Below are 13,755 nucleotides of genomic sequence, written 5' to 3'. Positions count from 1 at the left end.
TATCGCACTTATCGGGGATATATCGTCGATATAGGGGAAGATATGGCCTTACCCCCCAGTATCGGTATCGACAGTTGAAAATATTGATATATCGGTGTATCGGCCGATATTTCAATCCTTGTCTTCAAGTATGAATAAAAGGGTATTTTTGTTTGCGCTATTATACACTGATGTGTGAGGGCCTTCCCTATTAATACTACTTATGGAATTAAGTTGTATGTTACTTTCATGGATGACTGCAACCATGTGGCATGGTTGTAGTATGTATTGAAAAATAAAACTTATGTTTATGATGTGTTTTGCATCTTTCATCAGATGGCTAAAACTCAGTATTCTTTTGATATTAAACTTTTGAATTCTTATTGGTGCATCTGCTGCCAAGCACCTTTGGCCTGAAGCAGTTGTATATGCAGTTTATGTTATGAGCAGTATGCTTGCTTGGGTCTTGAATTTTCGAACACCACTTTAGGAGCTTACTTAACATTTTCTAGTGGTTTCTACAAATATTGTCACCTTGGATCTTTGGTTGTGTTGTTTATGTTCTGATCTAAAAAGTTCATTGTAGAAAACTTGATCAGTGTGCAATTTGGTTTATTTATTTATTTTTATTAATTTTATTTTTTTTGGTTTCGCAACTCAACAGAAGGGACTCAAATGTTATCAACCTGCCACTCGACATATGTATGTTACAATAGATGTTACGTTTTCCGAGTCTGAATGGTTTTATGCTTTTTCTCTTTCAAACTCTGATCACCAAAGGGGGAGTGATGATTTGAATGATCTATGTTGGTTAGATTGTACTTTAGGGGAGAAAGGGAAGATGCAATAGTCCAACAACTCAACAAACAGCACGGCCCAGTTCGATAGGACTACCGAAAATACCATTCTAGTTCGATAGGATTGTACCGAGAGTACTAACCCAGCTCGGCAAGACTCTAATGAAAGTACGTACTAGCACATTTCAGTAGGATTGTACCAAACAACCTAGCCCAGTCCAACAGGACTATACTAAATAACCTAGCTTTTTTAGCAGAACAACTAGGCTGCAGTAGAGGCAAGCCCCGCTTCATCTTCTATAGTAGCCCCTCACTTTCTGATATTTTAGTGCCTGTTCCATCTTCACTAAATATCCCAGAGGTAAGTATTTTAAATGACAACTCAACTAATCCTAATATTGTTGTGAGTACATATAAGTTACATTCGAGATAGAATCGAGGTGTTCCCCCCTGATAGGTTCTCTTCAGAAGGAAGTATGAGGTATCCAATTGCCAATAATGTATCTTTTGAGCGCATTCTACCTGAATGGAAAGCACTGGTAAATCATATGGAGGCCATCAATATTCCAACTTAGGTGGAAGAAGCTCTATGATGCCTTAAGCGGATACAAGTTATAGATGAAGAAATGTCTGCGTTACAAAAAAATAAAACGTGGGAGATAGTACCATTACCTAAAAGGAAGAAACTGTTGGCTGCGGTGGGTATTTACAATTAAGGGTAAATTACACAAAACTACCTCAACTATTGGGCCAACCACAATTTCATACCCCATCTTTAAAACATTTCAATGTTATACCTTACCTTACGAATTTTTTGCAATGTCATACCTTCGTTAGTTTGTCTGTTAATTCCTCCGTTAAATCCTGACGTGACTTGAGGTAGGGCCCACTCCCTGGCCCAACTGGATTAAAAATTAATTAAATATTAAAAAATAAATCATTTAAATATTTGTGTTAAAAAGTGGGACCCACCCCTACAAACCCATCACCCTCACCCTTCTTCCCTAGCCCACTCGAGGACATCAACCTTGCCATCTCCTCTCTCACTTGGACTTCATCCAAAGCCCTATATGCCACAATCACAACCATTTTACACAAATCTTACCAAATTAATCATTTTTTAGTTGAAAATTCTAAAGTTGATCTTATTGTGTAAACCTTATCCACCACTTCTTAAACCTCATCCACCACTTCTTCTCCTCCCCCTTCCTTTGTTGCTATCCTCCTCTTCCTTACACTCACTCTCCTCACCATCGAGTCCCATATCAACAACCAAAAATATTTTCCAACTCACCTAGTACACTCAGAACCTGAAAATCATCGTGATTCAATATCATTGAGTTGTTCTTGAACAAGAAGATGAGCTATGTCGATGAGTTGTTCTTCGACAGGAAGATCCAAACCTTAAAGCTCACGACGTACCAGGATAACCCCCAAATTAAAGACCCAAAAATTCTCTCTCAAGCTAGTCTAACACCTCCGCCACCCACCACTGCCAATGGTATAACATCTCCGCTCACGACCCATAAATTTTCCAGACTTTGGCTTCGTTTGGATCTTGAGCCAGAAATTGGGGAAGACAAAGGGGATTGGGTCGGGTTTGAGCCTATGAGAGGTAGAGATCTAGTGGAATTTTTCCATAGACTAGGTTGGAGGTTGGAAGAGGGGTTCAGCATGGGCGATATTTGATAGGAAGAAAAAGGAAGGAGAAAGGGAGTTGATAGGTTCAAACTCTCACCTCCATTTCTCTAACCTGCAAGTAATCTATCAACATTAATAGAGGTGGGAAAGAGGAAGGCGATAGAGAGAGAGAGCTGGAAGTTTATGTAAAATTATATTTTTCATGTTCAAATGACCGTTGTGGATAGGTTGGCAAGGAAGGGGAGAAGAGGAACGAAGGGATGAGGAGTCGAAGAGGTGGCGGATGAGAGGTTAGGGTGATTGGAGATGGGTGAGGTTGATGTCTAGGTGAATTGGGAATAAGGGTGAGGGTGAAGGGTTTGTAGGGGATGGGTCCCACTTTTTTTTTTTTAATAAAAATATTTAAATGATTTTATTTTTTAATATTTAATTAATTCTTTAATCCAGTTGGGCCCGGGAGTGGGCCCCTCCTTAAGCCATGTTAGTATTTAACAGAGGAATTGACAGACAAACTGACGGAGGTATGACATTGCAACAAATTCATAAGATAAGGTATGACATTAAAATGTTTTAAAGATGGGGTATGAAGTTGTGGTTGGCCCAATAATTGAGGTAGTTTTGTGTAATTTACCCTACAATTAAATATAAGGATAATAAATTTATTGATAGATACAAAACAAGGTTGGTGGCCAAAGGGTATACTCAAACGTATAGTAAAGATTACCAAGAGACATCTTCTCTGGCAGCGAAAATGAATACGGTACGCGCTTTGATTTCTTTAGCTGCGAATATGGATTGGCCTCTTAAACATTGTGATGTGAAAAATGCATTCCTTAACGGGAACTTGGAAGAGGAAATGTGTATGGTGTTCCCATCAGGTTACGATGTGAGTGGTAATACTGGGTTGTGCAGATTGTGCAAGTCTTTCTATGGATTTAAGCAATCACGCCATGCATGGTTTGACAGGTTTACTCAAGTAATGAAGAAATATGGGTATTGCTAGAGTTATTTAGATCACGCTTTATTCGTGAAGTGTAGATATGGTGAAATAACGGCTTTAATTATTTCTGTGGATGATATGATTATTACTGTAGATAATTCAGAGAGATTCAAAGGTTATAGTAAAATCTTGCATCTGAATTTGAGATGAAAGATTTGTGTGAGTTGAAGTACTATCTTGGAGTTGAGGTTGCCCACTCTAGTGAAGGTATATTCTTGTTTCAACGAAAATATGTGTTGGATTTGCTGAAAGAAACTGGCATGTTAGGGTGTAAGCCTGTGGATACTCTTATTGTAGAAAAGCATCACTTGGGTATTTATTCTGATCAGGTTCCTGTAAATAATGGTAGGTATCAAAGACTTGTGAGGAGACTAATCTATCTAGCTCGCATTCATCCTGATATTGTATATGCTGTAAGTGTTGTGAATTAGTTTATGTACTCACCTAGTGAGGATCATATGACTGCCGTAATGGCTATTTTGGTGTACTAGAAGTTTGCACCAGGTAAATATTAATGACTTGGACACCTAAGAGTTGAAGGTTTTATGGATGCATACTGTGCTGGAAATATTAATGACAGATGCCTTTCACCTAGGTATTTTACATATGTTGGAGGTAACTTGGTTATGTGGCATAGCAAGAAACAAAAATGGTGTTAAGGTCCTTTGTAGAAGCAAAATATAGAGGTATGACACAAGGAATATGTAAGCTTTTTTGGTAACGTAAACTGTTGGGATGTCTGTGTTTCAAACCAAAAGAAGCTATGAAATTATAATGTGACAATAAGTATGCAAGGGGAATAGCAGATAATCTGGTACAACATGATAAAACAAAAAAAATGTGGAGGTTGATAGACACTTTGTCAAGGAGAATCTCGAAAAGAAGATTATGTCTATATACCATTTGTGAATTCAGAGGAGCAACTAACTGATGTTCTTACTCATGGAGTATCTAGTAGTTGACTTACTTATCAAGTTGGACATGCACGATATCTATGCACCAACTTAAAGAGGAGTGTTGATGTGAGGAATTCTAGGAGTCCTATATTCGGTAGGATTATGATTTGTAATTAACTGTAATTTTTTTTAATTAGTTGCCTTGTGGAATAAGGCATGTGACCCTATACATTGTAAGGAAAACTAATGAAAAGGGTTTCAAATCTTTACATTTTAATAAAAAATAATCCACTAACTTTATTTAATGATAAGGGTGTAAACACGAAGATTCTGGTAACGAATGAAACGAGAACACGTGTACAAAGTAGATTTGTATAGATTTGAATTTATAGGTTACAATCTCTGTTTACAAGTTTCCTCTAATTCAATCTTCAAATTTGATGTAGATGTGTAGGTTGTTGATTCAAAGGTCGCGATGACTTGATCTCGGACGCACGATTGAACGATTGCTTCAAGTTTTAAGCTTGAGACAATGCGTGGATAGTCTTCACCTTAGGTTTAGGGCTGCGGCAAAGGGAGTGTTGGTGTAGAATTTTGTTGATTCAAGGGTCTTGGCGACTTGATCTTGAAACAAACATCGTTACAAGTTTTGAGCATGCAACAAAGTCTTGAAGGAATCGGCATAAGTGCTTGTTGATTCTTCAAGGGAATGCTTTGGCTTTGGTCGAAAGAAAGCTTCGGCTTTGGTTGTGCGTTCTTTGAAGAGAGTTTTGGCAGCGTATTAGTCTTCAAAGATTTGTGCAGAAGTTCTTCTTTTGTGAGAATTTTGGCCCTTCAATGTAGAAATTGTCCACCTTATGCTTGTCTTGGGACCTTGTATTTATAGACTTCCAAAGCTTGCCTTTGGATGGATTTGGCCTTGATTTGTGTCGTGATTCGTCCATGGGAGAATTTAGGCATGTTTTGTGTCTTAATTTCAGTCACTTTCCCCTATCTTGGTCGAAATTTATAGGCCTTGTTGCCTATTTTGTGAGCAATCTTCAATACTTGCTTGTTTTATGAAGATGCTTTAGCTTTATTTATGGTTTTGAGAGATTTTGGGCCCCTTGCCGATTTTAAGGAGGGACTTCCCCCTTTAGCCAAATTTTGGGGAAGTTTTACACTTCCTTTGCTTGATTTCTGCCAGATGTCATTGATGACTTGTCCATTTGTGTTGAGTCATATGCCACGTGGAGTTTTGTGATGCACCTTTTGTATGCAACGATATTTATATGTCTACAAAGGGACAAAAAAAAAAAACATAAAAAACGCCACATGAGCTGGCCAACATACACCCCACCCTACCCCCCATTTCCACTTTGTTTTCTCCCAATTGTCAGCTAACATTAAGCCATTATTATTATTATTATTATTATTATTTTGCTTAGAATAACAGAAAGAATTCAAATTGAATTACATTTTTCCAATTTTATTTTTGTGGTATTGTTTCCCAATAGGAGTCAAGATGGTGAGAGATTTTTCAATGTGCCCGGAACACAGAGTGATACACCACGTCTATATAAAAGTGGTGAGATTCTTGTGTTAAAAAATAAAATTTCCCACCAATTACATAATGACATGTGGAGTAGAAAGTTAAGATTAGAGGTGGTTCGGTATGAGATACCATACCGAAACTAGTATCCCGAATCCCAAACCGAAATTTTTCGGGACAGGAATTTGAAGACCAATCCCAAACCAAATTTTCGGGAATACCAAATTTCGGGAATCCCGAAATATTTTTGGGATTTCGGGACAAATCGGGAATCCCAAATTGAAATATGAAATTATGAATTGTTGTTCAAATATGTAATTCAAGAACACATTCATGAACTAGGAATGTCATTTCATTCACACTACCATTTAATCTAACACTGGCATGCCTGACTGTTTTTATTAGAGTCAAAATTCAAATTAATTAAACCCTTTTTGCAATATGTTGAGAGACAAAAGAATCAAGCCTTCTGAAATTATCAACCATGACAGTAGCAATAATAAAATCCAAATGAATATCAAACAGAACATGAAAAATATGCAAGGTGTAGGGCATTCCAGGTTGCGGAGCATGAATTAGAAACTACTAGCATCAATTATAAAAGAATAATATATATATATATAATATATGTATAAATATATATATATATATAATAATAATTAATATTATATATTTTCGGTTCGGTATGGGATTTCCGAAATATCGAGAAGTCAATCCCGAATCCCGTACCGAAATTTTAGGATCGGTTTGGGATAGCATCCCAAAAATTTCGGTTTGGGAAATTTTTGGTTTGGGATTGAGATTTTTTCGGTTTGGTTCGGGATTTTCGGGAAATTTTTCCACCCCTAGTTAAAATTGTAGGTAGAGGAGAAGAGGAAGCCGCATATGGGCAAGCAATAGAAGAAAATTAAGTAATTGGTGTAGAAAGTTAAGAAGTTGAAGAGATACAAAGAAAATTTGATGAGTATCAAAGAAAATTAGAAGCAGAAAATGTGTTTGGAAGGTGAGAATATGCCAAGAAAATTCAATAAGAGGAGAGAGAAGAATGTAGTACCGTAAAGCTTCATAAACAGTATAATACCGTTAAGTTTCATAAACAATGTAGCATTGTTAAGTTTCATAAATAGTGTTGTAATTTTTCATAAACAGTGTACTAAGTTTCATAAATAGTGTAGTACCGTTACGTTTCATAAAAAGTGTAAAAAGTTTCATAAACAGTTTGTGTGAAAATACGTGGATCTGCGCATCAATTTTTTTTTAAAAAAAAAAATTACTTTTTAATATTAAAATTATGTATTTTTCATTAAAATTTGAGTTTTTTTTGTCATTTTTAATAAAATTTAAGGGTTTTTCATTAAAATTTTGGTCTTTTTAATTAAATAAAGTTACAACATGATTTTTTATTAAAATAAACTTAGCTCAAGCTCTTTTCATGAAAATTCCCGGGGTACCATAATCTCATCCATGAGGCAGTGGATAAGTGACATGTTAGTGTCTTGCTCGAAAAACTTGCTCGCAAATCGCAATGATTTTGAACATCAAAGTTACGTGGATGGCATGAGCGGTCGGGGGAAAGATGGAAAATGTAAGTGTTTACGTCGTCCCTTATGCTTGGGCATGACGAGTAGCACTGACTATCATCACCGTCGCCATCGGATTGCTTCAACTTGAGTTTCTCAACACCATACTTCAAATGCTCTACATAAGGATCCGAAACCCAATCATGTAGCAACTTATAGCCCGAGTCAAGCTCGTAACGCTTAAGCACTGCAACCAGTGGTGAATCCAAGAAATAATATTAGGGGGGGTCAGTAAGAATAGCGTGCACAGTGCACAATTTAAAAAAAAATAGAAATAGCATGCATATCGTCATTTCATCGAGTCTTTGGTAGGCCTGAAGTCATTTAGAAGGCATACTGCACACTTGTTAATGCCTCATTTGTGTGGATAACTAACATGTTCCAAGACTGCTGTCATATAAATGCTTAACAAAAAAACACATTTATCTTGAACATACTAACAATGTTTGATATCATTGTGTCCCATTAATATGTTGTCCAAGAATGATGATACTTTGTTATTCTCTGAAATCAACATTTCATTTACTCTGCATTTTTGGATAGTTTTTTACTTGGTTCTTTTTTTTTCTGCCTACAATTGTAATCATAATGAACAAACAAGTCAGTGGTAAATAATATTAGGATTAGACTTTAAGGGTGCAACATCTCTCTAACGCATTTTATCAAGCAGTTGAATGGTATATATAAAGGGCAGCTCCAACCTTCAAAAAAGCAGCACTCAAGTCATCCATGAAGATACACTAGAGTTCGGAGGATCAACTGAACCCCTTGCCCCTAAGTCGGTCGGCCCCTGACTGCAACCTTGTTGACCGCCGCTCCTGCCACGCTTTCTTGGCCTCGTGCAAGGACATGGTAGAGAAGTTGGGCCAGGTCATACAGCCGAACATGAGGCCGTAGTTGTGAGGTTGCACAATAGGGAGTTTGGGTGGTTGTGGTGGAGCCGAAAGGCCACCTTCTAGACCCCTTCATAGAATTTCCCATTCGAACGATCAGCTAGTTCGAGGTGACAGATGAGCTTGAGGGTGGTTAGGGGCAACAATTGCAAGGAATATGAGTTAAGTACTTTAAAAAAGAAAAAAAAAATTAGTGCATGTTTACTTACAAGAAAACGAAAATTGAAATTATTTTGATTCTTGAGTTTCTTGCGTTCACAGGAATAAGAGTTAGTTCATTTCTACATTTTTTTTCTATATTTATTGATACGGAAGTAATGAGAAAAGTAAACATCAAATTCACTAAGATATCATTTGATGTGATGTGAGTCAAGAGATTTAATGGGCTTGCATACAAGTCCAACGTAAATATTTGGTAGGATTATGAGATCGCTTTTTGCTTGGGTGGCTCGCTCATCCCTATTTTCCGTTCATTCAGCTTGTTCGTGGTTTCATCCTCTTGGTGGTGGTGGTGGATCGACGATGGCAGCGCAGCTGTTGAGGTGGAGGCAGCAGTCTTCCAAATCTTGAGTTTTTGTTGTTGTGGGGTTGCTCTTTTTGGACCCCTATGTTGTATTGTTTTTTGGACTATGCTTGTATTTGGACTGCCTTTTGACTTTCAACCTGTTGTAATAGTTTATTTAATTAATGAAAGTTTCTTCGATAAAAAAAAGAAGTCAAACCAGCATAAATATTTCAAAAGAGTTTCCTTTCGTGTACAATTCATCAGAACGAAATAAACACGCGATAGTACACATAAGCACACTGTAGGAACATCACAGTTCGCAAAGCACTAAACAGAGTCGGGCCGTGAAGTCATCCTCCTTAATTGAAATGATAGTATTATTCACACCCCTTTTTACATCTCTCACATTCTTATTGTTTTTTGACCATTGACCTTCAATTTATTTGACTCGACTGTCAAAAATTAAGAGATTGTGATAAGTACAAATGGATGTATGAATAGCACTATCCAATTAAACGTTTTGAGAATTTGTCTATATCAAGGTCAAGGCATTGGGATGTTATCTATGTCATGTTTTTCATAGGAAAACTCACAACAAAATACAAATAAAACATTTTTTTTTAGATTGAATAATACATTTGCCAAAAAGAGGAAAGGAAAAGGAGTCTAGTCGTGCATTCCAAGCGACACGAAACCTGCGCCAACAAGGTTGCGGGTCTACGGAAAGATCTGCAACTCAACTATCAGTCTTTCGAAACTATTATTTCTACACATTCACTTCAAGAGATCGAAGCACTAAGTGCAATGTTCTTTGGCCTTTCTACTGAGTAGGCTGTCTGCTTTTCTCTTCTTGGTTTCAACAAGCATCCTCTTGACATAGGAAATGTACCCATCGACATCGAATTTCCTTTTGCAGCCTGCATAGTTCATGTACCGTATTTTCCCAAAAATTGGTCTTTCCTTCCAACCCTGGAATGCCATATCAAAGGATGTGATAAGAGAACCTCACCGGAAATGCAAGCCATTCTAGTTTCAATGTGGTTTATAGACTCTGGGAATGTAGGATCACATCTAACCTAATATTTCAATATTTGTATCACATCCAGATTTCTATGACGACTCTATTAGCACGGTGGTGTTGAATGATGGAAAATTCGAGATGAAATAAAGTTATACAGAAAGTGGCGGTGATCTGTGCCAACAAAATATTCATTTCACACGAAGGAACAAGAGAAAATTTTGAAACAAACCTGGTCGTGAACACCACTGATTGACCACATGCAACCGACGTATCCATTTGGATCCCTTCCATCTATTTCATACTGTCAGCCAAAGAACCAAAGTGAAAATTTTGTAACCACCACCGCAACCGCAACCAAAATCAAAATTTACTAGTATAATACCTTGTTATTTAGGTATATGGATATTTCAAGGGCTTCTTCAGGTCCTCTTGTCCACTCAAGGATCTTTTTTGCCCAATACATCCTGCAGATGATTATAAAGCTTATTTGGTGGATAACAAAATTAAATTTCACCTGAAAAGGAAATCCATAATATAAAACTAACAAATGTTGCTCTTGTTACAGAAACCCTAACCAACAATACATCATTGGTAATTGAAATGATAAAATGAATAAGAAACCTATTAGCACATAAAACCCTAGTTATCGTGTTGCCATTGTAATACAAGCAAACAAAGCAAGCATAAAGTGACACCATACTCGGCAAATAGCAGCACTACTTAAAAAGGACGAGATTCCTCAGTTTATAAATGGGACGAGATAATCCAAATTTGTTTAAAAGATTTAACCATATTAATTCAATGCTAATTCGCGGAGTTTCCAAATATCAGAAAGGTTTAAGAACCCCAGGCAGAACAGCAAACCATTAAACCATGAACAGAATATGGTCAACCAAAAGGGGACTTACCGCATAAACCCATGCATCTTCCCATAATATACCATCTCCAATTGGGAGGCATTCCAAAGCTGAAATTCAGGACCACAAGAACTAGGAGGTTAGTAGAGATTGATACGGCAGACGAGCCGAAGTTATACAACTGAGCTGACAGACACAAATACATAATTTCATAAAGCATAGATCTTAGTTATATAAAGGTTGAAGCGAAGAGGAAGGAAAACATATGAAAGTTCAGATAATCCCAACATCCCACTTAAAAGAAAAATAAAATAAAAGAAAAGAGCCTAGAAAATCGACTTACAGGATCAGCTGTTTGTGCATTCTCCAATTGTTCCTTCCTGCAATTTCAACACTTTGTTTAGACATTCATAACCATAACTTCACAAACCAGTACTGACCAACAAAGGAAAACCGAATTACTGACGTGTAAATATGCTCTCTCTTATCAGAAGCATGGTCTGCCAACGTCTTGCGAGCCCATTCCCATGCCCCTTGTAATGAATCATAATGAGGCTGGTAGAAGCAGAAGTTATCGGCAAGTTCTCTGCGCACAATCAACTCCTCCAAAAATGCATCGACTGCCTTTAAATAGCATGTAGACGCAGTTGATTAAACAAATATACCATGTACAAGGCATAACAAAAGAAGTCATATGGTCCTTCAGCTTAATTCAAAATAGTTACACCATAACCGTAATTTCGCATCACTAACCTCGGGGCAGAGTTTCCGTCTGCTACGTGCCTCTAAGGCACACCTCTGTGCGGATAATTGCCCAAAATGCAAATAAGGAGAAAGACCAGAAAGTCCTCCTGGTTTCAAAGGGTTATTTCGATCCGACGAATAACCCTTCAACCTTTTTGTCAAGAACCCATTTTTGCTGCCCATCAAAACTTCCATTGCTGCCTTTTCTCCCGATTCACACCAATCAATTTCAGGAACTTCTGCTCCTTTCCTAGTCATAAACAAAGGAAAAAAATCAACAACAGAATCCCCAACAATCTCAACTAATGCCAACCAAATTAAAATGACATCTAACCTCAAAACTTCGTCAATAAGGCCATCCCAGTCAATCAACCGATTTACACCCACCCATTTCGTAAGCGGCGGCTGCAGCTTAGGAAATTCAACAAGGTACTCAGGAAGCTTTATATTTATCTTACTCCTTATAGTCCTAGCACTATACTCCAACTTCTCTGATGCTGCCCAAATTGGCACTACATTGTGGGCATCAACTTCATGTATCGTCACAAAATCACTAACTGCCTTGCAAATTTCCTGTTTACATTTCTGGACTTCCCGCAACGGCGAAAAGTCTGTTACTAAAAGTGAAGCCCCACATTCACCCACAAAATTGGGAATTGTCTCCTCAGCTTTTCCCTGTACGTAAAATGCGCTTCAAACATAAATAACTTCAATTTTTCCAACATAACATACAAACAAGTTCCAAAATTTGAGGGACACCGAAAATTTCCAAACTTAAGTTATGGATCGTCATGAGATTCTAGAAAGCTATAAAGAGGACAATATTTTCTGGGTAACATTGATTTACAAAATTTTCTCGGAAACCAAACACAAAACTGATTACAAACGCAGAAAAGATCAAATGGGTATTTGGAAAATGTGATCTTTTAACGTACCCGGAAGAGGAAAAATGGAATTTGATGCGTTTCTTCAAGATCACTCTGCAATTGCTGCAAGCCTCTCAGCATAAACCCTAATTGGCGGGCTTTGGCGCCAAGAAACTGATCGAACAGATTGAACGCGACGGCCACGGGGACACTGGCCTTGCGGGCATGCTCAATGGCGTGGATCAACGCCCAATTGTCTCTAACCCTTTGGTCTCTGAACATCCAGTAAACAACGGGACCGGAAATTTGATCGGCCAGCTTGGAGCCTTCCTTCAGAATCCGAATCCGACACGGTTGAACTGTGGCGGTGGCGGAGTTGGTGGCCATGGATGAGTGGACGGTGAAGAGGAAGGGTAGAAGAGGTTGCTCGCTAACGTGCGCGGGATGTATACGGATCGGCTCAGGTTAAGAAGGCGACGGAGGAGAATGTGAAGGTCACCGACATGAGAGAGAGGTAAAAAAAGGAGGGAAGCCAAACGGTTAGAGGTGTGGTTTTGAAAGCGGATACGTGGCCAAATAATAACCAATCATTTGTTGGCCCAAAGACAAACTTCAGCTTGGGCTTACTGTACTTGTTATTTAACGGTCAGATAAGATATTTTTTTCTGAGAAAGAGAAAGGATTCTGGTTGGATCATCTTTGTGGGAATTTCAGGATTATCTAATTATATTGTGTAATCAGTTTTTATCAAGTATTGTTTATATTCAATTTTAAATAAAAAAATTTACAATAATTTCTGACCGAACTATGTACGATAAACGAATGTGATTTGAGGATCGGACCAGGATCCTCATTCATTTTCTCCTTCTGATTGTATATTAAATAACAAGTAACATTATTGACCGAAAAAAAGAAAAAGTAACAGGCTCTTTTTAGAGATAGTGGCCACGTAAGGGTGGAGATTGAGTCGGATGCTCAAACTCTAATTAGAATGATTAAAAAGGAGGGTAAGTCATTCAGTATTATGTTTTGGTGGTATTTATTTTTATTTGAAAGTGAGAGATCTTATGTTCGAATCTCATAGATGGCAAATTCAATACCAAATTAAGTTGCCCAGTGCATGGTTTAGCCGAATTCTCTCTTTCTTTAATGTAAAATATTGATGTCCTTAAAAAAAAAAAAAAAAAAGAAGAAAAAAGAAGAGGGTAATGTTGATGTGAACTTGGAAGGTTTTCTTTTTTATATTAATCTTATTGCTTCACAAATTGACGAGGTGAAGTTCTTGTTTATTCTGCGGAGTGGTAATCTTGGTGCTCACTCAATTACTTCATTTGCTGCTTTACATAGTGGCTTTTATTTATGGGATGCTATTGGTCCTGATTTTCATTTTAATATTATTATTAAAGATGTAAATATTGCTATTAAAATTTAATAAAGTTCATCTT

General features: G+C 37.4%; 1 protein-coding gene across 1 annotated transcript; it reads right to left on the bottom strand.

The window, feature by feature from the left end:
* Positions 1-9,379: 9,379 nt before the first annotated feature.
* LOC103433070 (deoxyribodipyrimidine photo-lyase) lies at positions 9,380-12,902 on the bottom strand. The gene is made up of 9 exons (XM_008371288.4): positions 12,380-12,902; positions 11,779-12,119; positions 11,454-11,694; positions 11,167-11,324; positions 11,044-11,080; positions 10,752-10,810; positions 10,226-10,307; positions 10,073-10,144; positions 9,380-9,791 (listed from the first exon to the last, which is right to left on the bottom strand). The coding sequence occupies exons 1-9, from the start codon at positions 12,695-12,697 to the stop codon at positions 9,618-9,620; spliced, it is 1,482 nt and encodes a 493-aa protein (XP_008369510.2). The 5' UTR covers positions 12,698-12,902; the 3' UTR covers positions 9,380-9,617.
* Positions 12,903-13,755: the final 853 nt, after the last annotated feature.

This window comes from Malus domestica, chromosome 04 (genome assembly GCF_042453785.1).
Source record: "Malus domestica chromosome 04, GDT2T_hap1".
Classification (NCBI taxonomy): domain Eukaryota; kingdom Viridiplantae; phylum Streptophyta; class Magnoliopsida; order Rosales; family Rosaceae; genus Malus; species Malus domestica.
This window is presented reverse-complemented; position numbering and strand designations above follow the sequence as displayed.